At 39.5% G+C, this 27297-nt stretch overlaps 1 protein-coding gene across 2 annotated transcripts in view; it reads right to left on the bottom strand.

Annotated features, from left to right (window-relative positions):
• Positions 1–27297, bottom strand: part of PRKG1 (protein kinase cGMP-dependent 1) — a 1248991-nt gene that overhangs the window by 782565 nt on the left and 439129 nt on the right. For both annotated transcript variants that reach the window (XM_059397429.1, XM_059397428.1), the window contains exon 3: positions 5927–6040. In XM_059397429.1, coding sequence (XP_059253412.1) covers positions 5927–6040 — 114 coding nt within the window. The remainder of the gene's footprint in view (positions 1–5926; positions 6041–27297) is intronic.

Below are 27297 nucleotides of genomic sequence, written 5' to 3'. Positions count from 1 at the left end.
GGCTCAGTGGGTTAAAGCCTCTGCCTTCGGCTCAGGTCATGATCTCAGGGTCCTGGGATCGAGCCCCACCCCACATGGGGTTCTCTGCTCAGCAGGGAGCCTGCTTCCCTGTCTCTCTGCCTACTTGTGATCTCTGTCTGTCAAACAAACAAACAAACAAAAGAATAAAACCTTAAAAACAACAAAAAAAGTATAGTTTACTGTTTTCCTCTTCTCTGAAATTCACTTTTATTTCACTTACTATAGAAAGGAGATGAAATAGCTTTTGTATATGTGTTTGTTAGTCTGTTATGCGGCATCATGGTTTCCTAGTGAATTGATTCCTTTAATAAAGAAATGTATTTTCCAGGGATTACATAACTGGATTTAAGTTACTAATTCCACAGTATTCTCTAATAGACAAATGTGATAAGAACATTTTACTAAAAGGAATATTGTCTAACTCACCAAACAATGGTGCCTATTTCCCCAGGATGGGGACAGACACTGTTTCGTTGTCCAGGATGACAACTCCCAGGCTGTTTTTCTGGATTGTTCTTCTGTAATTGGGGTCCAATTTCTAGTCATCATCAACCTGAATTTACTTTGTTTCTCCTTTCCTTTCAGGATTCTTGGGAGAAGGCATGTGTTAGACTAGGAGAATGCAAAGCTTGCATCTTTTTAATTGGCCTCGAATGCAGAATGGAGACATTCTTATTAGCCTGCTTATCTCCTGCACTTTCCGTGCTGTGGCACAGGGAAAGTGACAGTCCCTGGTCTGTGCTGCTCATTAAAGCCCCAGGTAATAACCGCATATAGAACAAACGTTGGTACAGGCAGATTTCCACTAGTGAATGTAACTTCATCATAAATGATGCTTTATGGAAATAAACAATGATACTTCTTCAAACATGTCTAACTGCTTACAGCTTCATTCTATTGCTATCATACTTAAAGTTCATAGACACTAGAAGAGCTTGATCTAGAACTCCTTTTTATTAATAAAATAGGCATTGTTTCTTCTGTGCCTTCATTGATAAAAGGTACTGTTTTTATTCGAAGAATTACTTCTAGAGGACACAGGTATTTGAGCAAGAAATGTGACTTAAATCTTTAAATTTGTTTTCCCCATTCTTTAGCGGTTTTTGTTTTGTGTTTTCTTTTTTGGACCACTGACAGATTCTTCTCAATCAAGTTCAGTAACAGGTTTGAAACAAAGCGACGCAGGAATGTACAAGCCATTTTATCGCATAGACTCAGATTTATTTTAAAAATCCAAAAATAAACTGATAAATCCAAACCTTAGATCTTTGTTCTTAAAATAACTATAACCTCCGGGGGCAGGGGGTTTGGGAGAAGGGGGTGGGATTATGGACATTGGGGAGGGTATGTGATTTGGTGAGTGCTGTGAAGTGTGTAAACCTGGTGATTCACAGACCTGTACCCCTGGGGATAAAAATATATTTTTATCAAAAATAAAAAATTAAAAAAAAATAACTATAACAGACTGAAATATCTTAATTAGTCAACTTTCCCCCATACAAATATCCTAGGAAAGCTTAGGTAAACTTGAAAGTATTAAAAAGTGAAGGCAGAAAGATATTTTTAGCAGATGTTACTGAAGTCATCACTTTCCTGCAGAATGGACTTCTCGTAGAATGTTTAGGCTCTTTTATGTTAGAATGCAAGTATTTTAGTATCTGAGGAATGTTGAAATACTTACTATAAATAATCTAAGAAAAATAATTATTTAGATATTTTGCTCAACTCAGTTCATTAAGGTCTCACACCACCCCTCTCACCAGACAAATTTTGCAGATAATTTTCTATCATTTCAACTCAATGCAGGTATTGAGAGGTTTTCCTACAAAGGAAAGGTCTGGGTTTTATTAGAGTCTATTTGAATGAAACTGTTTGAAGAACACACCACTTAAGGTTGGGAAATTTGTGATCTAGACACTCAAAGTAGGAGGAACAGACGTCAATTTCGTATCTTCAAGCAAAAATACCCCCAATTCATGTACAACTGTAGTTGGGAGCAAAGAGGCATAGAAATCAACCTCAAAAAAAAAAAAAAGGAAAAAGAAAAATCCCTATGTAGTTGTGAGACCTGTTTGTGGGGAATTCAGGTAAAACGAGACGACAGCATAAATGTCCTTGCAAACTCACATGCCAGGCATGGGTCACTGGATTCCTCACTCATCATGAGGCAAATGCCTTTCCATTCTCTTTTTAGGTTTCCAGCAACTTCAATGTTTCTGTGTGTGTGTGTGTGTGTGTGTGTGTGTGTGTGTGTGATTTTAAGAGCCCTGGGCATAGACGCAGTTAGCTGATGCTGCCCTCGCTGTGAGGCTAGTGAACACTGGAACCTCCACCAGAAACGACCTTTTAGGAAGAGAGGACAGTAGCATGCTTCCAATTCAGTATGGGAGTTGAGGAAGCAAGAGTTCTTACTGGATGGATCAGAAGTCCCTACCCTTTGTGGGGCTTCAAAACGGATAGTAAAACTCTTTCGGCTACGCAATCCCAAAACATTTAGATAAAATGTGAAATTCAAACACTCGTGGAGACGTTGTTTGGTGTTGTGGAAATCAGATACATTTTTTTCCTCCCTGTGGCATCTGGAGGGTATGTGATGGGCTGGGCCATCCAAGTGGCCATGTTCAAAGACAGCCCAAGAAAACTTGCAGGTGTTTAGAAGAACCTCAAGACATTTGTGACACTTGGTTCCCACAAAATGTTACTTTTATGTATTTAGATATATTCATTCCTCTAAGGGGAAAAAAAAATCAATGGTGCTGTTTTATAAGATAAAAATAGATTCCGAATATAGATTTCCTACACCATTGTATGAGGTTTTCTTTCGAGTCATTATGGTTTCAATTTTAAAATAGTTATTCTTGGTGCTATCGGTTCGCTTTCCCAGTGTTGCCATCATAATCAGTGGTATATATTCATTTACTTCCAGAGGAATGCCAGCTGATCCCTCCCAGATGAAAAAGTGAAGGACTTGTTTCAAACGACTATGGAGACTCTTTCTGTCGAAGCATTATGAACAAGTGTATCCTATTTCACATCATCGATCAATCTATAACTTTAATAAGAAAACAACTTTTTTAATACCCCAAGTTTAAAAAAAAAATCCCACAGGTAATAGAATCAGCTTTGCTAGCAGGAAGTCACTGAGATTTATTTATTCATGGCCTGATACAATTTCAAAAAAAGTGCTCTTTTGAACACGAAATGACTCATATACATTGAGGAGCTCTTGAATGTCACCCAGGATTTAGTTACCACTCTGAGATTAAAAATGCATTAAAATGCTCCGCGGCTTTCAGGCTGACGAGGGGGAAAGAAAGGAGAGAGGGATGATGAAATAAAGTAGATAATGTTGAGAGAAAGAGGGTCACAACCTATGTAAGTGAAAAGAAAGAGGCAGGACACACAAGCCATCCAGTAGGACGGGCAGTCTCCTAGGACTTAGACTATTACACCCAAGTGGCTGAATCCATTTCACAAGTTACTCTAAACAGTCATGACTGGCGAAATGACAGTTAAGAAATGGACAAGAGTCGACAAAATCCTGAATCCTGAGAAATGACTGGATATAAAAAGCCAAATAAGGACATTTTGAAATAGCACACATAATGAGTAAGATAGCACGGCGTGGGGTGGGGGGCGGCGCGTGGCGGGAGTGTATTATATTCTGTAGTCATTTGGTACAAGTAGCATTCCTAATGGAATCTAATCAGAATTATGCAGTGATCAGCTGGAAAGTTTAATTTAAACATAAATTTAAAGCAGTACTTAAGGATCATGGTCACAGGTGTAATCTCCCTGGATAGTGTAGGAGACAGGACAAAAGGTCCTGAATAAGAAATAATCCATTATTCACACCTTATAGTTCTTTACAAGACATTCAGAGTATCTTGGTAATAGATATTACTCCCTACTCCTGCAGAAACCTCTGAGCATCTATAAATGCAAAGATGGGTCTGCACTCCACCAAGCTTAGGTTCTTTTCTCAATACAGCCTCCACATCTTAAGTAGGTACTCTGAACACACACACACACACTCGTGCACAGGCGCCTTTTCTGTGTCTTTGTTAAGAACACGCTCCATTACTCATTTTCCTTGACGTAGATGTTCTGACGTCCCCCAAATGGTTAGGATTATAATTTGCATTCAACACCTACTTCCGTCTCACTGAATGAGATCCAAAGTGTGCGTTTAAATTTACCAAACATGAGTCCGATAGCTACAGCAGATGAGCACCATTTTATATGAACCTAATAAATTTCACAAAGCAAAGCAATCAGCTCATAAAAAAAAAATCTTTGCTGCAATATTCATTAAAATATTTCTTTAATAATTCGAAGCTTCAACAGATAAAGCACATGTTATTACCAACTGTTGACCTTTCTGGAATCATGGTTTTTCATTAGGATTAAATGAGCAGTATACAAGGCTGAAATATTTTAAAATATGCACAATTCACTATTTGCAATTCTGAGAAAGCCTGTTTTAATCAAGATGTGTTATTCTGGCCTTCTGACCTACAAGGAATGTATTTCTCAGAAAAATGCAGCCTGATCGCATAATCTGTTTCACTTAATAGTGTCACGATTATTCTTTCTCTTACTGAAGGCACTTTTTACGGGAATTCAAGTTGTGGCAGCTTCTGTTACGCTTCACGGGGCTTCGTTCTTCTTTGAGCTGTGTAATTAAGTGATCACATAAAATAAAAACCAGGTGGGGCCGGTCATTCAAAAGAGTTTTGTGCTTTTAAAGATCAAGACTCAAATGTCAAGTAGAACTCATCCTAGAGGTGCCCCAATAGCAACTGAGGTCCCAGGGTAATGAGTAAAAAGGTGATTCACTAACAAGGCACAAAGGACAACTTCTGGGATGCTGGCTGGCCACGTGTTTACAACCCAAGGTTCAGGGTCATATTGGTATCCAAAAGCCACACTTCGGAGAAAAAGAACCCCGATATACAAAACATTCAAAGGCATCCAGCTAAAACTAATTGATAACCTGTCATTTCTGCCAAAAGGAATTTTTTTTTTTAATAACAAAACCTAATCAAAATGATTTGTGATTGCCATCATCTACAGGATTATGGGTCAGAAGATCATTTCCCAACATGAAATACAGCTGCTGAAAGATGCAATGGACCTTCCACTGTTGGCTTTTGCATTCAGCTCTGTTTGTTACATGCTCATTCCCCTGCCAGAGTCAGGAAGGAGTACTTAAAACAACCACTTCCCCACCCCGCAAGGATTGCAGCTGTTTCTACTGAGTAATAAAAGTTGCTGGAGAAATCATATATACACATACATGTAAAATTAGGGAAACAAGCTGCTTTATTGCCCCGATTTAAAATAAGCTCAATCAGTAGAAAAGAAAAATACTATAATATACAGCTTGATGAACAGCTGAAGACAAGAATATCCTCCGACACGATTTTAGAATTCAGGCTGTATCTCGCTCAATGATGTTTGAATGAGATGAAGGACATTTCTCCTTTAAATTTTTTCTAAACCACTGAATGAACACATGGAATTTATGGGATAATGTAACCCAGAATAGACAGATTTGTATAACTTCCTTAAGTATTAGCATGAGACTTTAAAGGCAGAAAAGGGAAGGTCTCCACCGCTATTCCGTTTATAAAGTTGTAACATATTGCAAATCATCATCGATAAGAAGTCTAAGTTAAAAGAACAACTTCCGTGAGTCAGTGATAAAATTTAAGTTCTGCAGAACAGATTGTTAACCCTCCCTGACAAGGGCAAACCAATATATCAACCACAGCGCACGGTAAGAATTAAAATATTGATTCACGAAATCACGAAGATGAGATCCAGAGGCATGGTGATCAGTATCTCAAAGGTCCAAGGCAAAAGATATCAAAGTATTGGCAAAATAAGAAAACAGTCTTACTTTTGACGGTCGCTGTCCGGGTACAGTTGTAAAGAATCGCCAGCTCGCCGAACACCTTCCCTGGACCCATGGTGCAGAGCTTCACACCTTCTTTCGTAACCTCAACCTTACCATCTAAAATGAAGAGACAACACCATTGTAAATGTCTGCCATGCTTCATTTCACTTGTTGCATTTTCAATATGCAATGAAACTCTCTTTAACCCTCTTTAAAACTGCAAAGCAATTATCAAGGAAGACCAAGCCATCATCCAGATGCTAGGCAAAAAATGGCAATAAATCACATGAGTTCAGAAGTCCCATCTCTCTTTAAATTAATCACCAATAAGGGATGCCTGGGTAGCTCAGTCAGTTGGGCGTCTGCCTCCAGCTGGGGTCATGATCCCAGGGTCCAGGAATCGAGCCCTGAATCAGGCTTCCTGCTCAGTGGGGAGTCTGCTTCTCCCTCTCCCTCAGCCTGCTGCTCCCCCTGCTTATGCCTATGTCCCCTCTGTCAAATAAATGAATAAAATCTTAAAAAAAAAAAAAAAACACCGATAAGATCTGAAGACTGAAAGAGAGCCTCAGGAAAAGGCAAAAAGGTAAACATGTAAACATGTGTTTGTACAAATATGATATAAGAAAACTATGGTGATTCCCATTTTAATGTTATTTTGAATCTGAGAGAAAGCTTAAGTGGGCAGTTTTTCTACCACACACTTCATACGTGGAAATTCTCATTTGGGTAAAGCACAGCTATTACAGGAAAGGAGATTACTTGGACCCTTGGGCACTGCCTAATTGCAGCTCATGGTATCTTTTATTTTTAAGCATCTTATCTGACTTGGGCATGACTGTTTTATCTGCTTCCCAGTCCCACAACACTGGCCATAAGGAAAAATAAACTAGGACAGTTGTGGGGGAAAGAGACATTAGGACCCTTTACGTTCCACAAAGGGCTTGGAAAACGAAATGCTAAGGAAGGAAAGAGCCAAGGACACAACCGCGTTACAGTTTGTTGCCTAGGAGGAAGGCAAATGCTACACATGATGGAAATAAAAAATAGGTTTTTAAAAAAGGTACAGGTATATACACTAGAAATTCCCTTACCTCACACAATGGGGGGTAGGGTGGGAAATAAATGGGCAACACAATCTATTCTAGACTAATAGCCCCCTCCCCACTTCTACTATTCTTCCAAGTTACTTATCCACATCTATGGTAGAACCTTCTGGTGGGCTTTAGCTAGTGAATGAATGAAAAAAGCTAATGTTACCAGGCTCTCTCCAAACTTCAGAACTACATGCATCGACTTCATAATTGTTCTTGTATCTACCTGTTTCCTGTAATATTTAACATTTTAGAGTTTGGGCTTTAAATATACTCTCACTTAAAAAAAAAAAACAACTAACTAAAATCAACCTAGTTTGAACTAAGCAATAACATCTGTAAAATGTTATTTTACAGGGTCAATGTGCTAATTTCTTCAAATACCTATTGAGATAAACAATATCAAAAACATTTGGGAAAAGTGTAATCCATATCCCAGTCATGTGAGATCAACCCTTCAGAGAATATTGTTCTTTTGACCCTGAAAAAAAAACATTTCGTGTAAATGCTATCAGTGGAGAGAGAATCCTGCAGTAATTAGGACAAAATTTCACATAAGATCTATTCACTCCTCTTGAACTGTGTGTGTGTGTGTGTGTGTGTGTGTGTGTGTGTGTACCTCCTCTTGGTATAAGGAAGTTACTCAGGAATGAACAAATACGACAATTCTACAAGTTTGGACATACTTTCCTAGGCATGTTTGGCCACTCAAAATTTGGTCTAGCTCTGTCATGCTCTATTTCTTGACTGCAGAAAACCAAACTCTTTCTCATGGTAGCTACATCAATACCAGCACAGTAAATCCATATTTTCATAAGCCACAGATGTTCCCCTCCCTTCCGAGGGTAAGTCTGTTCCCTTACAAATTTCATCTGCTACTTGAGAATGAGAAACAGGCTCAGAACTTAATGTAGTTAGGTTTCTAAGTCATTAGAAGTCAGACCAGGAGTTAAATTCTGGTTTTCTTATCTGTTCCTTATGAGTCTTGTGACCTTGGGCGAGTTATTTATATCTTTAAGCCTTGGTTTCTTCATTAATAAAATAGATGAAAGAAAAGCACATATCTCCTCAGGTGGTTGATAAAATGAAATGATTAAAACAGGGTCAATGCTGAGCGTGATCCCTGGCTTACAACAAATGGTCAATGAATACCAGCTCTTATTACTGGTCTTATTTTTATTATATTTCTTATCTAAAAGGAGGGAGGGCTTACTGGATCCTACTGAAACACAGGATTTCATTATCTATTCCAGAAACCAATGCAGTCTGTGTAGGTTAGTAGGCTTGTGTTTATTTTTAAATGGAAAAAGTATTTGTTTCAGATTCTCTACTGTTTGAGAACTTTTGGGCTCCAATCAATATCATACCCAAAGAAGACAATGGGCTTTCAAGAAATCACACTGATCTGTATCCTCTTTATGCTCTTCCCCACTTGGCCACGTGCAGGCAACATTTGACAAGCATTGCTTTAGCAAGTACCGTATTTCGGGGCAGACTCCCCGAAATGACCAAGAATGACAAAGTTACAACTTTCCCATGGATTACAACATTTTTTGGACTTGAAGCTCTAGCTTCAATGATATTGAAGGAGCTAAGAGCAAAATGAGCAATGCCTAAAGAACTTCCACACGTAGGTGATTTTGTACCAGTTCTCTTGTGTACTGGTTCTCTCTCTCCTTGGGTCCTGTAGCTGGAAGACTTCTGTGGAAAGAAACCCATAGGAGGATCAAGATGCTACAAAGAATCCTGCTGGAAAGCTTGGCCATTAGGGCTTCTCAACTAATAAGAGACAAGAAACACAGCATTCTCATTTCTAGTTCAGTGGTTTCTGAAAGGACATCTGTGGACCTGCCACATCAAAGCTAATTAATAAAATGTAGATATTCCCCACTCTGGGAAATTGTAACTCCACAATGACCACTGTACTTGGTCCTGGTGCCCTTTACGTCTCTGAAAAACCAGGCTCAGAGCAGTGATTGATTTCAACTAATAGGGAACCTTGAAACTGATCATGTTTCCTTTGAGATATGACGTCTAGAAAGCTCACAGCCAGAATTATCTAAGACTCTGGGGTTGGAAATGTGGGCACAAATGCATTTCTGGTTCCAACTCATTTTCCTGATCTTATTTTGTATTTGCCTAATTTGTTCCTGTCTCACTCATTTTTTAAAAAGAGGGGTATGAATAATTATATATATGTACAGACAGATATAAAGATAGGTATAAATAAGTCTATATATGATAAATATGCATATATATGACTAATTAGTTCTGGTAACAGAAGGTCATAATCCATATTAATTAGAATAACAAAAAAAATTTAAGAAGAGATTTACTGGAGCAGATTGTGTTTGAGAAATTGAAATATGCATGTAAAACATCTTTTCCAGGTTAAGTTAGTACTACAAGTTCAGTATATTCACAATAGCCCAGGAAGGAAGGAATCTAATCACATATCATAGAAAGTGGTACAGGAAGCACTTTTTTTTTTTTTAAAGAGACAGAAATCCTAATATTTTATTTTATTTTTTTAAGATTTTTTAAAAAATGTATTTATCTGACAGGCAGAGAGACAGGCAGAGAGAGGAGGAAGCAGTCTCCCCACTGAGCAGAGAGCCCGATGCGGGGCTCGATCCCAGGACCCTGGGATCATGACCTAAGCCGAAGACAGAGGCTTTAACCTACTGAGCCACCCAGGCGCCCTGTACTTTTTTTTTTTTTAATGATCAGAAATATCTAAATAGTAAACAAAAACGCAGTGTTCGTAAAATGTTACTCTGAGTCACAGCGTGATCACTTTTCCTTCCTTCTACCTACTGTGTGGGTGGAATAAGTAATTCAGGGAGGCACAATCCTCTGGGTGCTAAAAAGTTAGGTACACACACAGCATTAACCAGAGAGTTGTTTCAAAGACATTTGCAAACGTTCTGATTTCCAAGAGCCCAGGAATGCAAGTTATTGATGTGAAGCGTGAATTTGGTTGAGCTCGTTCACTGTGCCACAGCAACCCTGAAGCAAAATTAGAAGTGATCACCCATTTACAAATGACTTCCAAGCAATGATTTTCCAAGTGTGTGGTCTGCCTATGAAACCCAAGGAGAAGACCAGCACAAGCTTGCTTCATACACTCCTCCTTTGAAGTATTAGGGCCTCGAAGCCACTCCCCTCATCTCGGATTCCCCTTCCCCTGCCCTTTTTTCCACTCTCTGGCTACCTTTGAGGTTTGGTTCAAATTGACTTATCTTCATAGAAAATAGGTAGGGCTAGGTGTTTATTTTGGTGGTGGGGGGAACAAGGTGGGGTAAGACATATAGGGAAAAAGTCATGTAGGCTCAAAATACAGCACGCTTTTGCCAGAGGCATCTACCAACCTCAGAAAGAACCAAGCTTGGAGGTTTTTATATAATTATAATTTGCTATTAACTTTAGGAGTGCACACTGATGAATTTACTTCAGGTCAGCATGGATTAATGTAACTTCTACTTCTCTTAAAGAAATTACAGAGATTCATTAGCATTTACTTGTGACTGCTTAATACTTTAATTTTCAAATATGTTAAATTCCAAATCAAAGATCTTTTTTTTTCCTTCAGGAGTAGCAGAAAGGCATTTTCAGAACGCCCTAGTAAAGTTCTAGACTTTTCCATTAGTTTCCCTAACTGAACTAGACAGTGACTAGGGGCTATCAGAGCTGTTATTTGGGGAACTAATGACTATCTAAAATGTGGCATACATCCTGCCTTTGTTCTTTTTATTTGCTTTTGCTTTTGCTTTTAAAAAACATATATGAAATCACGTTGGCATCATTTTCACTATGCACTCTCCCCACGTAAAAAAGAAATATCCAGATCATTTTTATTTGGATTTTGCAAGACTGTTATTGTTTCCAAGAGAGGTGTTGGAACAGTCGGCTAATACAAGATTTCATGGTGACAGTTTCGCTCAGCTCTTATCACCCCTGCAATTAGTATGGTCAATTGAAAGTTTTATCATAGTACCTTGAATGTATTGCTCTTAAGGATTTTATTTATTTGAGAGTGAACGCATGAGTTGGGTGGGGAAGGGGCAGAAGGAGAAACAGCCTGGGATCATGACCTGAGTCCAAGGCAGATGCTTAACCAGCTGAGCCACACAGGACCCCCCTTGTTTTTTTTTATTTTACTTCAGGTACCATATGCCCATTGGTGATGGAAGGGGCTGAGTCCTAAGTCCTGACACTTGCCACCTTGATCAAAAATCAGCCCACCTCCTGCTTTTTGGCATTATGGTTCATGTAGCACCCTTGGGAGATGCTAAGTATGAAGAGATCCAATTCAAAGAATCTATACTTCTCTCTTTCATAAGAATTAGTAGGCCCTATACATAAAAGAAATGGAGTTTACAAGGAGACCCTGAATCGCCTGGCTTTGTTCATCTTTCTGGGTTTCTCACTAACCTGTGGTTTTGTGCCATAAGGATTTTCACGATAAGGCAAATCAGCTTAGAGATTTATTACTGGCCGGCAGAACTAGGGTGGCTGGCGATAACCTAATCATGAACACTTTGTGCTTCGTTCCAGTAACCTTGGTTGGAACATTCAGGACAACCTGACTGGCCATCACAGGCAGACAGGTATTCTATCAGTGGTCCCATCTAGACAAGACCCCCCATCCCTTCCGTCTGACCACACCTTCATGATTTGGTAGGTTTGAGTCCACAGCTGGTATATTATGAATTCTCTCTGATGGGTTCCTGTAGTTGCTAAATTCCACGGGAATATCCAGCACAGGATGGTTGAGCTGGTCCCCACCGGCAGGGGCGTATTTCCTCTAGGAAATGAGGCTTGCTTACAGATCTGTCCTTTTCCCTTCGTTCAGTTTTATTAAGATGTAAGTGGCATAGAGCACTGTGTAAATTTAAGGTCTATAGAAGGATGCCTTTACTAACATAGAATGCTAAGTCATTACCCAATAAATTTAGTTAATATTCATCATCTCACAGAGATTAAAAAAAAAAATTTCCCCCTTTAGGCAATATGAGACTTCTTAAGCCCACTTTCTGCTTTCCTAATGGATTAGCGATACCAGGAGGTCTGACTTGCCTCCTAGGGCTATTTTAAGTTGGGGTTATTTCACGTGGGGAAGAAAGCAGAAGTAGCTAAGGCTGCCATGGGCTACCAGGAAAACCCATCCAATTGCCAGGGACAGATTATATTCTTAGATACTTCCTTCAAACCTGTAATTCATTTAGCTAGGTCTTTTCTCAGCCATCATAAGAAAGAAAAAGACAGCCTCACCAGGAAATTTGAGTTTGTTACTGAATTAAAGAATGACAGTAGGTCAGCACCTTATCCGTTTCCCCTTCAAGATTGCTTTCAAATCCAAATAGGTAATGGTCTCCCTGGACCCAAACCCTTGCTCCTTGGAGGAGGTCTTAATCTGATGATTGAAAATCATTCTTTGGCCCTTGAATGAAAGCCAGTGAGAAACTGCCCTGTTTCAGCACAATATATTTCTTCCAAAGTATGCACTACCCATTTTTCGTTAGGGATTTTGCTTATTAGTTTTCTCTTGGGGGACAGAAGGGGGAGAGAAGGGTTTGTTGCTGTTGTTTTCTTTTTTCCCCCTAAACTATTTGTGCTATAGTTTCTTTGACCATTAGGTTCTTATACTACTTTGGTTAGGACCAAGCTTCCCATTCAAAGAAGTCACTTTTTTTTGATATCGTCATAGCAAAAATTCTTCCAGGGAGCACAAGATTACTAGTTACCAAATGGAATAAGACAGAGTCTGAGGTTTAAGAGGCTTGAGGAAGATATAGGGGCGAAGACCTTTGTTTCTTCTTCAATTAGGCAAATCTGACTTCCTTTCCGGTCATGACTGCTATAAATACCCTTGACACAATTTTTTCATTACACTAAATTACAACAGATCGATATATATTTGGAATATAAAATAAGATCATCATAGTTACTATTGGGAATGAGAGGATCAGAAACAAAAATGAGGTGTCCAGCACAAAGAACCTGACTATCTGACTTATGGGGACAGAGAGAGAGAGAAAGAGAGAACGATGACATCCACATCCAGACACTTGAACTTCATGTTTGTTTGTTTCTACCTCTGCGATTATAGGGCACATATTTACAAAGGAAACCTATATGAGGAAACAGACTAAAATGTAAGCAATCTGGATCTACAGAATCATCTGAATCATCAAAGTGGAAATGTGGAATGAACAATTCACATGGCAGCATTTCTGCCCTTGGAGATATTTAAGGAGAGAGCAAACAGAAATGATCGTAGACGGGTCAACCACTCATCTGCTATGAACAGCATTCTGGAAGGATTTCACAAGCATCCTAAGTTCATAATCTTTATACACACTGTGTTTTAAAACCCAAGCACTTTAAAGGACACAAAAAGCACTAGATGAATGTCTGTAGACTAACTTCAATTTCCAGTGATAAGAAAATGAGGACAGAGGACAGACAGACACACGCTAGAAAGAATGAGCGGACTGCTCTTTCCCTGAGTCAATGAGAGTTGAACAGATAATTTGTCTTAATTAAGTCAATTTTATTAAGCTGAATGCCACCAATACATAATGCATTCTTGCTCTATCATTTCTATAATTCATGAGCACCTGCAATTAGCCTCAAAAATTAATGACCAGTTCTGTAGTTCCTAAACACAGGCGCATAGCAAATTTACCACTAACACCATCAGAATTGTAGGCACCATCATGTTTTTGTTTTGTTTTACTATTAAGCTTGGGAGAGTCCACTGCACATCAGTAGCTCTCCGTTGGGGGTGATTTTGTCCCCAGGGAATATTTGGCAATGTCAGGGAACATTTTTGGCTGTCACAACTGGGGGCAGGGTTTCCTACTGGCATCCAGTTGGAGGAAGCCAGAAATGTGGCTAAACATCCTAGAATGCCCAAGCAGGCCCCATAACAAAGCACCATCCAGCCCCAAATGAGAGCCGTGCCCACAACGCGGAGAATACCCGATTTAATCCATGCTGTACAATATACACTCTACATGTAAAGGGAAATTTTTCACTTCCGCTATTTGTTATTTAACCTCCACCAGATGTAAATTGCATGCTGAAAAAAAAGGTTAACACCAGGTTACAATACTGAAGCAAACCGCACTGGCCCTGGACTGAATCAAGCCACAAAGCTATTTACTGAATATTTCTCCCCAGCAGATGTCATCTGAAATAGACGTACAGAACATTTGGAAGCAAGACTATCCTACTGAGGCTGGAGGCAGACTTTTCCAGACACACTTGAGAAGAGGAGTGCCGGGTGGGGCGCAGGCTGGCTGGGGATCTTGAAGAAATGATCAAACTCTGTCTTGATGACCTCACCACAGATTTGTGATGAAAGTACCTTCCTGTATAGGGTTATGATAACTAGATAATACTTGGGGTGCGATGAGGCTACAGATGGAGTCGTTCTTAAAATTTCCTTTAGACTTTAAAAAAAAAAAAAAAGGCAGCTTAAGGAGGACTCAAGGAAGGCTCTCAAGGGTTTGTTTTATCATGTTTAGGATCTGGAAGCAGAGGGATACAGGAGCCAGGGAAGGGAGAGTAGAAGGGAAATGGGCAGGAAGCTCGGGATTCCCAAGAAAGGGGCCAGTAGGAAAGCTTTCAGGGTTTGGGAAAAGCAGTGTCTACTGTGCAATATCCGGCTGTTTGTTGCCAGAATTAACGTCCTACCTTTCTCTCCAAATGAGTCTGCTTCACAGATTTCTGGTGCACAGGGTTTGGGAGAGGGAAAGCCCTTGTCGGGAGGGTGCCTTGCTTGCAAGGGCCCAAGAGGAGTCAGACAGGTACTGGAGTGAAAAGAGCAGAGAGATCCGGGCGGAATTTTGTAAACCATGCAAGTGTGAGAAACTGACAAGGGGAGTTTGCAGAGCTTTTAGGGGAGGTTACCGGCCTTCACACATCAAAAGAGTACTTCACTCAACCTCACCTGAGGCTGGGCAAGTATCCACAGTCCACGAGTGAATGAATGGGGCTTCAGTCAGAGAGGAGCTCTTTTTCTAAGTCCCTTTGGCACCTTTGTTTAGCTTTGTAAAGGCTCTTCTGAGGCTGGAGGAGGGAAGACTTACAAATGAGAAGGTCTAAGCCGCCTCGCTGGTTCTCACTGCTCTGAACAGGGCAATTTGGGGGCAGTTTCTTCCTCTCCCAACAGAGATCACCAACCACCTGCCTCCTAGGATTAACATGTGAAACTTACATGAACGCCCGGTGTGCGCTTTCACAAATATTAGTATGTAAGCCCTAAACTGATGGAGGGCAACCACTTAATTCCTGCTTGTAAGTTAGGAGGGGGTTAGTAGATACTCACTGGAGGCCAGATTGAAATATCAGTGGAGATGACCACCACAGTGATCAAACTTGCGGGAAAGACTTCGGATTTCATTTTAATGAGATAGCCTATGTAGTCTGCAAGAAAAATTTTAATTATATTGCCTATGTAATCTGCACGAAAAAACACAAGTTAAAGGGTCAAATAAATAAATAAATAAATAAAAGAGTCACCCTCCCACTCCACTTATGGAAGTATTTTTCTCTCTTTTTTTTTTGTTTTAAATATTTTATTTATTTATTTGACAGACAGAGATCACAAGTAGGCAGAGAGGCAGGCAGAGAGAGAGGAAGGGACGCAGGCTCCCGGCTGAGCAGAGCGCCCGATGTGGGGCTCAATCCCAGGACCCTGGGATCATGACCTCAGCCGAAGGCAGAGACTTTAACCCACTGAGCCACCCAAGTGCCCCTGGAAGTATTTCTATACTTCCTTTTTTACCCAGCAGTACATGTGGCACAAGGGGAATTTTTTATTGGACAGTTTAAAATATCTAACCTTGATAAAACATGCTGTATGTATTTTTTCCCCTTTATACAAGGTCAGGATTCTCCAGAGTAAAGGGTGAGCATTCACCTACCTCTGCATTTTTTGAAAAGCAGAGAAAATAGGTAACAACCATGTACCCTGTAAAATACTTGAAGCATCTATAAAAAGATGGAGAGGAACATTTGAATTTATTCTCTCGAAAGTTGCTGTACAAATGGCATGGGGCAGGCTGGGAATGGGAGGAGTCAGTTGGAAAACTACTGCCTGTATGAAGAAGATGGCGCTCACCCCCCTGTAAGCAAGGGGGCAGAAGAAGGTGGAGTCAGGGTAGTGGTTTAAGAGAACCAAAGGGTGGAAGAAAACAGCCAATGCTCCTCTCCGGTACAGTCAGGGGCAGTGGCCTCTCCGGTACAGTCAGGGGCAGTGGCAGAACGCACGTCCTGCACATATACTGAGGACTTAACTGATGAAGGGATAAACTGAAGGACACGTTGTTCAGCCACACTGAGGAACAGAGTACCGATGCACGCGACAGCATGGCCGAACCCTGAACACGTATTAAGTCAGTCAGTCACAAAGACCACGCATGGTAGAATACCATTATGTGCAGCACTCAGAACGGACAAATCTTGAGGGACAGAAAGTACGCGAGTAATTTCCTAGGGCCAGGAGGGATGGAGGGGTTTGGGTATGACAGTTCAGGGGTACAGAATTTCTTTTGGTGGGGGAATGAGATGCTTTAAACTGGACAGTGATTTTGGACAGTTCTGGAGACGCAACTTTGAATATTCTAGACCAGATGGAAGCAAACACCTTAAAAGGGTTAATGGTATGGGATGTGAATTATATCCCAAATAAAGCTGTTCAAAATATGGACGCTTAACACAGGCACTTAGTAATTGCTCAATTTGAAGACTAATGTAATCAGTGTTTTATTATCCTTTACAGGAATGTTTAGGCATCAGAAATGCTTTGGCTTCTCTTCCTTGAAGAACTGCTCTTACTCCCTTTAGGGCAGTCACACCAACCCTCCTCATCATGGGTGACCTCATGTTCCTTCCCAAATCAGCATCCATCCCTTCCCAACTTCACTCCATGACGAAAGAGAGCAAGTCATCTGTATGTCACACAGGTGATGCCTACAAACACCTCTTAGGGTCACACTGCATAAGACACCCAATTTTCCCCTTAACTGAAACTCTACTGTAAGACCTTGTTGATGATGGACACGGCCCCTTCCCTGGATTCTTCACCACCAAACTATAGAGCAAAGAGAATAAATCGTCTCCCTTGACTGTTATTCTGATAAAACATCCCTGTGCTCAGAAATTCACATTAGTCTCTCTGGGATCACACCCAAATTCCCAGCATTGTATGTCTAATCTTTGCACAAACCTGGATCTTCTCTAAATTAACCCGACTCTGAAGCCTCACGGGTCATTCCAGATTTCAAACTTCATGGTCTAGTTCAAAGGTCCTTAAGCAAATGGAATTAAGGGGACTGAGAACTTGGATAAAATCTTCATATTGTTATTTTTACTAAGTTCTCAATGAAATGGGGCTTTTCCACTGTAACAAACCATATTATGGTTCAATGATATTTATGCTGCTGTCACCAATAAGAATCACATTTTGTTATTATATGGAAGTTATAGATATTTTTATCTTGTTTAAGTTTTTATTTGTGAGAGAGAGAGAGAGAGAGAATATGAGCAGGGGGAGGGACAGACTCCCCACTGAGCAGGAAGCCCTATAGGTAACACAACTGTAGATATTTTTAAATATTGTTTATGCTCATTCCTTCAAACTCATGGCAGTTATTAGACACAGATGTTATTATTGACTGTGTTAAAAAATTCACATGTTTTAGTGTATCACAACTTTTATAATTTATTGATTTTTGATATAACTAGTTTCCTTGGAAATCTAAAGTAGCCAATTTTATGTACTTAAAAATATTTTGAAATGAGGTTCCCAGGCATCAGATTTCCACAGGGGTCCCTTAGCACAAAAAAAGAAAAAAGAAAAAGAAAAAGAAAAAATCCAAGAACCCCTGGCTAAACGAATAATCCTCTTGACTCCTCATGGAATCTTACCAGGGTATTAATAACTATCACTGACAGCCCAAAATTTATCTAAGAGAAAACAAAGCAGATTTATAACAAAACAAGCTGAAGCAAGACAAACGTGTAGGATTACTTGTTACAAGTCCAAAATCATGGATCCCAGCCTGTTTGCCAACTGATGGTAATTGGTTCCCTGGCCATCTGGCCTGCTGCTCACCTTAGAGAATTATTTTATTAGTATATCTTTGGTCATAGAACAGGGGAAATGTTAGCTTAATCAGCCCACATTCAATAATTTTAAAAAAAGCAAAAAACTAGATACACTGTTTAAATGGAAACTATAAAAACATTAATTTTACCTTGGATATTTAAAAAACCTTAATACATCTATGTTAATCACCCTTCTAGTGCATTGAGGAATTTTATAAAGAAATCCTGTAGGCTTAAAATATTTAAAAGGATGTGAAGTTCCACCTAGTCTTGAGCAGTAATGAATAAATTTAAGAAATTAATTCCCATAGAAAAATATTATTCCTAATGACTTAGCACCATCCATGAATAATTTGTCCCAATCTTAAAATGTCCTAAATCATTTATGTTTTGAATTCAAGCACCTCTACATGATATCAAGGTCCATATTTATTTTTCAGTTTTTCCTGATTTGAGTTCATCCCCTGACTCACGTGAAGAAAAGACCAGTCTTCACTTGCGCAACCAGTTTATTTTTTCTTTTATAAATCTTCTCTTTCCCACACTCACTCCCCAGATAAGTAAATAGGAATTTGCACTCTGCCTCCAGAGAGGGGAGGGATTACCAACAGATTGAAAGCACAATAGACGGTGTTTTACATTGTGAAGATTACAAAACAGACATTAAACTAAGGCTATGTTTCCGTCCAATTGCTGGTGTTACAGAAGAATTGGGATACAAACATAGACCGAAATACTACCAGAGACCTTCGGCATCTAACATTAGGATTCAGAAGACAGATTCCATCAAGAAGACTTCTGGTGCCGGCTGGTTTTAAATTATGCTCGAACACTAAGAAAACACACTGCCTTGTGTCTCACAGCTGCTTCCCTGGGAAAAATAATATTAAAGTTCACTAGCCCTGGGCCTTTCGTTTTTATGCTCTCCTAACAGACTTTGAAGTCCTCGGTCTCTACTGGGAACATATAAAGTCAGCAAAGATGGCATGGGGCCAGCGGACATCTCCAGGATTATCCAGAATAAAATTAAAGCTCTTCAGTGAGACGGTGACAAAAGCGCTTACATAAGTCCTTCACATTTCCCACATATTTTATTCATTACAAAGGAAATCTGTAGACTTTCCCCTGCTAACACAACTCTGCCAAGAGGAGAAAACACTCGGGACACGGGATTATTGAACCCCATTTGGGGCACTATGTTGGTTTGATCACAACTGAAATCTAGTGACTAGAAGCAGCAGGTTTTTGGTGAGGGGAAAGATGAAACAGGTCCTGGAAATATTTCCCCCTAAGAACCCCCTGCAAAAAAAAAAAAAAAAAAAAAGCAATGAATCATAGCTATTTATTATTAGAGAAGGTAGCTTTAAAAAAAATCCAGTAATAAAGATTTCTATTTTCTTAAAAGCTGTCATTGGTATCTGTCAATCAAAGACCTGTGCTTTTAATATGCTATGAAGATCAAGGCACAGAGACACATTTTTTGTTGTTTTGTTGTTATTGTTAATTTGCTCCGGGGGGGCAGGGGGAATCACAGTCTGGCATCCGAAAAATCTGTTTGATAAATGAGGAGGAGGCATCAGTGTCTCCAACTCTATGCGCAGAAAATGCAGTCAGTCCTAAAGAGGAACCTGGTTGAATTTCAAAAGGTAACACTAGCCCCGTTGTGTGGTCATCATGACATATCAAAATGAATTAAACAGAGGAACAAAGGAAAAACCCCCCAGAGAGGATTCACACCCGCAGTGAGGCACATACGTTTCAAAGCCCAGACCACAAAGCAAACAGAAATCCCTACCTAATGGAAAAATATGAATGTCAACTTGATGAATGATCGCAGGCTTACAATGGGCAATAAAACGTGTTCAGTTCCTCTCTGTGCCCAGTAGGACTACAGAATACTCTCAAAGGCATTAAATCCTGGGTTAAACTTGTCCTTATTAATGAGCCATCATTTGTGAGCTCAGATTTTTATGGCCATATGCCAGGAGATAATGAGACGTTCACAAGAATATTCTGAATTAGGAGCATTCCAGCTTTCTGCAATTCCACCAAGGCATGTTGCAAAGCAAGTCCTCCCAAGTTGCTGTAGCCACAAACTGAGATGGTTAAGACTCCCTGCTGAAGAGACTTTGACAAAACTCTAAGCCCAATGTGTCATCTCTAGTGATGGGCAGACAGAATATGGATTTTACCCTAGAAAAGGTGCAGGGGAAAGAAGAGCCAGAGAGAAGCCTCACAGAGAAATGGGAATGATGGCAGGTGAACTGTGGATTAACAGAAGAGAGAAGGTTCGGGAAATAGGACACAATGTAGCAAAGAGAAGAGATAGCAGGTACAAGTATCAGAATGAACAGCTCAGGGTTCTGAGCTCTGTGTTGGCTATTAGAAGAACTTTCGTTCTTGCGTAAGTCTTCTGAATGCCCCTGGAGCTGAACCTGCAGGCAGGCTAACTCTTGCCGGTGGTCCTTCATGGTACTCTTCAGGCACAGAGCCCAAACAGTAGCTTTGTGTTGGTATCTGATTATCCACAGTCCCTGTGAGAGTGGCCTGGTGGGGGCCTTAGCCAGCCAGGTGTCAGTTACTATCCAGTCCTCAACTTCCTGTTTCTCAAAGTCCCATTTCTCATTTGCCTTCAAAACCTGACCCAGCCTAAGAGGAGGCCATCTAGAGTCTGGACGTGACCTGAATGACCACTGGTATATCTTACTACGGATATGTTAATGTGCTTGGGTGGAGGGGTTATCCCAGACCCAAGTGGGGGTATTACAGTAGAATGTGTAGTTTACGGACTGTTTTACTTCTCCGAAGTCTGAATCATGACCGATTCTCAAACCTCTGGCCCCAGGGGTGCTGGAAAGGGGCCTGCAGACAGGTACTCTGCTGTTCTCTGGCAGATGCATTTCCCTTTCCTGTGAGGGGTCCTTGTGTGACCCTCATCTAGGGAGAAGTCTGCCCCTCGAATGGGATACGACTGACAGCAGGGAGCTTCGGCATGTATGTGCACTGAAATCTGCTTCTTATTCTCATGGATTTTACCATAAGCTATGAGGATGGACCTAAGAAAATGCCCACGGTGAAAGGAATACCATTCCATTTTAAGAAAATCCAGGACTTTGAGTCAATGAACATATTTACCTTTGGGCTTTCCTTCTCAAGGGCTGGGACAGTCTTTTCAAATGTATATCCTAGTCTCAAGTGTCTAGCACAAAAATGATAAACGTTTGCTGACTGAACGTTTGGGCAGGGTTCAGGGGTTAATGTGAAGATCTTTGTTCACACAGACGAGTATTTTTTTTTTGTTTTTAAGGGACCGTTTTCATGCAGAAGAAGAGCTGCCAGGCTATTTTTAACTGACTTATTCAGGCAGGCAGTTGTAGATGGTGAAGAATTTATGTGTCCAGCCAGATAAGACATTTTAAGACCTATGAGTCTTCCCCAAACATAATGTTATAAAATGTCCTTTTGCTAAAAATACTGGAATCAAGTAATTATCTACTTTTGAATTTTAATGAATAGGCCATCTGTTCACTCAAATTGAAAAAATGAAATTTTTCTACAAATTAACTACTTGATGAGATATCCCTTGTGACTAAGTCAGCTTCACTGTTTTTTGTTATATTCAACCTAAAGGGGACACACAGCATTTTATATCAAGTTGCATAAACTAGAGTATGGAACCATGTTTTTCCATAATCACAGTATCTGTTGGACAGGCCAGATTTATTATTATCAAAGCCTAATTTTTACTACCATAATTTCTAAGGACACTATTAGGATCAATCTCCAGGAAGAAAAATGTGTCCATTTTCATCTGTGATGATGATGACAAAGCTGTAGTTCTAAACATTAATGCTTTATGAATTATCACTACAATGATGAACAATTGTTTTCCATATCTTTACATTCTTTTCCAAGAACATTTTGTTTTCTTTGTGCTGTGCTCTCCAATATGGGAGCCATTTGCCACATGGGACTATTTAAAAGTTACTCCAAAATAAGTAAAATTTAAAATTCAGGTCTTCAGTTGTCATAGACACACATCCAATGCGACACGTGCCCGCCATATTGGACAGTGAATATTCCTCCCATCCTTCAGAGAGTTCTACCAGACAGAACAGCAACATCCTTTTCATTCTATTAAAAATAAGACAACAGGTTCAAAACAAAGTTACTTATTCTAATCTCCAGGTCTCCAAACCAAGACTTAACTGAATTACACTTTCAGCTCTCCCAGGAATAGATTTTTGCTCCAATAAACTCTTAAAAAATGTTTAGTATGCCCCAGTTTATCTTTTAACACCTCTAACAGTCATCCCTCTGAAGAATTATTTCTTTCAGCAAGGAAGAATTTGCCACTTGGGCTCTCACAATGTTACTTTAAAACCATCCCCAAGATCTCTTGGGCATCACACATATACGTGTAATGCTTTCAAAGACCACCCCTTTCTACAATTCAGTTGATTTATCTACTATCTCTTACAGTTTTTCAAGTCTTTGGGGGTGGGGAGACAAATTGTGTAGGGTTTAGTGAAACAAAAAAAAATCGGTGGCACATTATAAATCATGCATGATGGAGACATGTCTTTGGCAGAAAATGCATTTCATTCATACCAGCCGCTGAAGCTTTCAGTCTAATTAAAAATGAAAATACTATTACAATCCAAAATTATATCTAAGTTATTGAATTAGTATGCCTGATAGTACAGTTACGCAAAATATTCAAGATGCTGCCTTTTAGAAATGAGCTTGCATGGTTTCCCCTTATTATCTGAATAAAGGCAGGTTCTCTACATTTAAACTTATTCAATACCAGCTCTAGATGTGTATGCCCCTGTCATGTGGGATTTCACCCGTAAGATGGAACAGGTTAGGGTGGTAACAGAAAATGGGATTTTTTTCCCTTCTAAGTCTGACCTTTAACTTTGGATCCCATTTACCTGCCCACTCCCTTGCCTCCAACACATGTAAACACTCCATAGCAGCCTGCCCCCAAACAGGATTTAATTCTTTGTCCATGGCTCTACTTTCTAGAAAACTCCATGCTAAGACCCTCAGTATTTCCCACAGCTCACCCAATTCAACGTAATCTCGCCTACAAGCTATTTGTAGTTCCCCCAATTAGTAACTGTAGGAGGAATACAAGCCCCCTATTTCCACCACCATTTATTTCTTGCCATACTCTGTTTCTCCTTCTCTTCATGCTTCTCTTCATGCTTCTTTATATAAAAAAGTGCCACCTTCCCCCACCAAAGGCACTTAGTCTCGTCTTAAAAAAAAAGTCTTTCTAGCAGTTAATGAGCAGACAAGGTCTATTTTCAGATCAAACTGGAGTCCATTCTTTGCAAGGGGTGGTTATATTTTTACCACCTTACAGATGATGGATTGCTTTATTGAGGATTTGACTAGACTTTAAAATGGACAACACTTGTTCCATGTTCGTCTCTAGCCACAGTGCCTATCAAGTTGTCAGTGATGATGCATTTAACCCAGGTCAAACAAACCGGGAAATCCGAGGGTGAGGTGGGATTCTCTGCAGGTAAATTTCCTTTTGTTGTGAGGCTGGGCTTGAGGACCACTGTAACCCTTATAGTGTCTGATAGAACAAAGGAGTCTCATAAGCAGACAACAGAGCCCATGGGGGTGGAAACAGAAGGGAGGGCTTCTGTGCTGAAGAGGAAAACAAGTTCCATGGAAACTCTGTTTTAGAGGACTAGAACAAGGTCATGGGCACTAGTTGGGTTGATAGCAACCACTTAGAGAAAAAGGCAACGGAAAAATTCACATGCAATAAAAAGTCTGATTCATGTAAATATTAACAAGTATCCTTAACGTATAATGTTCTTTAAAAAAATGAAGATATTAAGGCAGGAGTTGGCAAGTTTCTTCCTATAAGGGACCAGACTGTAAACATTTATGCCAGATAGTTCTTGTTGCAGCTACTCAACTGTGTGGTTGTAGCATGGAAGCCATCAGAGATGACACATAAATGTATGAGCATGGCTGTATTCTAATAAACCTTTATTTACAAAACAGGGAGAGGGCCATATTTGGTCTTCTGACCATACTTGATCTATCACAGCATTAAGGAATATGATAGGACATTCCTTTATCTTTCATTATTTTTTTAATAGGACATTTTATTGAAACTATGAGGATTTATTGTATTTTCCAAATATCCGATAAAAATATGGTTTCTAGTTTTTAACCTCTTTAAATCTGGCCAGGTCCTATAATATGGTGGAGATGATGGTGGAGTAAAATATGGTGGAGATGATGCTGGCCTGGAAGCTTCCAGCTTCTGCTTACTGTCTCTGGGAATGCTCACCTTGGGAACCGAACCACCATGTGGGGAGATACTCAAGCTATGGCTGATGTTTAGATATTCCATTTGAACTCCAGCCAACAGCTGGCACCAGTCACCTACCATGTGATTGGGTCATCTTGAACGTCCAGGCCTGCCAAGTAACCAGATAACTCTATCCCCAGCTGTCATCTAACTACAGTCATATAACAGATCCTACACAAGAAACATCTACTGAACGCAGACAACACACAGAACCATGAGAAATAAATTGTTTTAAACCACCAAGAGGTTGGCATACTACAAGGTAAGTAGAACAACTTCTAAAAACTGATAGATGCCACTTTTTCTGCTAATATAAATGCTTTGAACTGGATAGAAATTAATTAATAAATAGACAAAGGCAGGTGCTTTTTTATTCCCCCCAATTAGAGGAATGTATTTATTCTAAAATTCATGGTTAAAACACACTTATTTTGAGCCACAACCCTAGGGCACCTAGAAGTACAATGGCTTTAATATTCATTAAAAATTCACTTAAAAAGTATCCCAAGATTAATGTGAATAAAGAAGAACTTTTTATAATCATAGAGAAATTTAGTCATATTTTTGTACAGGGAAAGAAGACCTGAAAAATTGTTTCTGTTGTAACTGTATCTTCATCTGCTGCAAATGAGGAAGAGGGATGGCTTGGAGTCAGGAAATACTGTAATCCTGAAACTAACAGAATTACAATCAAATTAGCCACTTGATTGAATCAGGTTCATCCAAAGTAGAACTCATTTTCCTTGAAATAATTAGAACCAAGTTTTCTTAGAAACTTAGTGCTAACAATACATGTTTCAGAATAAAAAAATACAGCACTTAAACAAGGGTTGTTTCTAAAAACTGAAACTTTCTGCACAAAGCTTGATTTAGAGTGGATTCTCAAAATTCAAATGGTTGATGAACTCATTGGTCTACAAATAATCAAAATATTGAATGAGTGAATTTTAGTGAGTAAATTAACATCTTTTCTGGCAAAAATAATGAGAAGAGTCCAACCCCCAAGTTTTAAGTTAAATAACAATGGATAACGTCCACTGGGAAGATTATTACAGTCAGAAAACTAATGTTCTTCTGGCAATTCAGTAAAGAGACAGATGCTTAAATCAGAAAGAAATAGTCTAAAGGCAAATTGACAAGTGAAGAAGTCTTAGATTGACCAACTATGAGAGTGACTCATTTTAGGCTTAATTTCGCCTTCACAAATTCAAGATGGATTGGGGTGGGGGCTGGGCGGGGAGGAAGTACTGACTGGATACAACCCAGAAGTGGTCTAACCGCAAAGGAGAGACTAGCTCTCCGGTCTTCTGTGCTTAGTTGCTACTTTTCCTCAAACTGCCCTCTGTGACCACCATCCAGTGTCAGAACAGAACATAGGAAGGAAACCTTCTCTGTGGAGCACACGTAGAATGCAAGGGTGTGTTGTAGGATAAAGTTACAAGGAAGTATCTTACTCTGGGAAGCAAAGGATTTTTTTTTTTTTTTTTTTTTTTTTTTTTTGTTGTCTCACATTTCTCTTTTTAAAACCTTAATGGATTTTAAGATCTCAAATCCACGTATAATATCCGTTCTCTTCCTGATTTTATAAGCTGCAACCTTCCAGTTGCATTCATTTGCGGTAAAGCCAGGAAAATCCTACCCCTGGAATTTCCTCCTGCTTGGCCGTCTCAGTTGGTCTCTTTAGATCATCTGTAGATACCGCTCTGCCTTTACCGGAGAAGCACATTTGGAAATCATCCTTCAAGCAGAGTAATGCATGAGCATTTCTCACAGTGGAAGCATCAGATCCCCAAATATGAAGATATGACTTTTTGCCTTATAGCCACATTTTACGTCAATGCTATTAGGACCTAATTTGCAATGATCACAAACTCTAGTGCTGATTTTGAAATTGGTTACTGTGTATACAAAATCATAATTGAGTTTGGATACATCCCTCCAAAGTGTTGCTTTCTGCATGTTAATATTGAAGTTAGTATTTTGAAACTGGACCTACTCACGTAAACTCTTGAAATCTTCCATTATTTCCCTCTCCAACTTCAATATTTCCCAAAGTAGAAGAACTATGATCTTCACTTTGTGGTCTCTCATCATTTAAAAAACCAAAAAACAAACCTAAAAGAGTTTAAATTAAAATCTCAAAGACCACAGCATCAGAGAGCTGTAGAATCATGTTGCATATCTGGAACGAATGTAGCTTTGTGTGCTAACTAGACTCAGAAGTCTCAAACATTAATAATACTATAGTGTGGAGGGCAGAGCCATTAAAATACCTTGTCCAATTGCATTTCATCTAATTATTTGTAAGTTTGATACTATGTCAACCTTGTTCTTTCCCTGTGACCTAATTTGGTAATGTTCCTTTAGTATCTTTTCTCTGACTTATTTCATTACTATGCTGTTCCCTCTATAAACTTTTTATAATAAAAAAAAATCTCCAAGACACTGTCACCTAGTTTTACCATGAGAAATAGGTTTTGTATAGCATTTTACTTAAAAACCAAACTGCCTTATACTATTTAGAGATACAATGCAGCATGAAATATTAAATGGAACATCATACTTGGTGTCAAAAGAACTTAATTCTTGTCCCAGCTCAGTAAGCTGACCACGCACATTCTTCTACTCTCCCATGGCTTCTGCATTCATCTACAAAGTGATCCCGGATAGTCTCAAGTCCAGCTCTAGGATTATGCTATTCTTAAATGTTTACTGAAAAAGAAAATGAAAAGTCTTATAGAAGGTAAAGCACCTTTTTAGTATCTTAGTTTTAAAGAAACTGACTTAAAGAATTTTCTAAGTTTGGTACAAGCATT

The sequence above is a fragment of the Mustela nigripes genome, chromosome 4 (genome assembly GCF_022355385.1).
Source record: "Mustela nigripes isolate SB6536 chromosome 4, MUSNIG.SB6536, whole genome shotgun sequence".
Lineage (NCBI taxonomy): Eukaryota > Metazoa > Chordata > Mammalia > Carnivora > Mustelidae > Mustela > Mustela nigripes.
The sequence above is the reverse complement of the archived record's forward strand: the minus strand, read 5'-3'. Positions and strand labels throughout refer to the sequence as shown.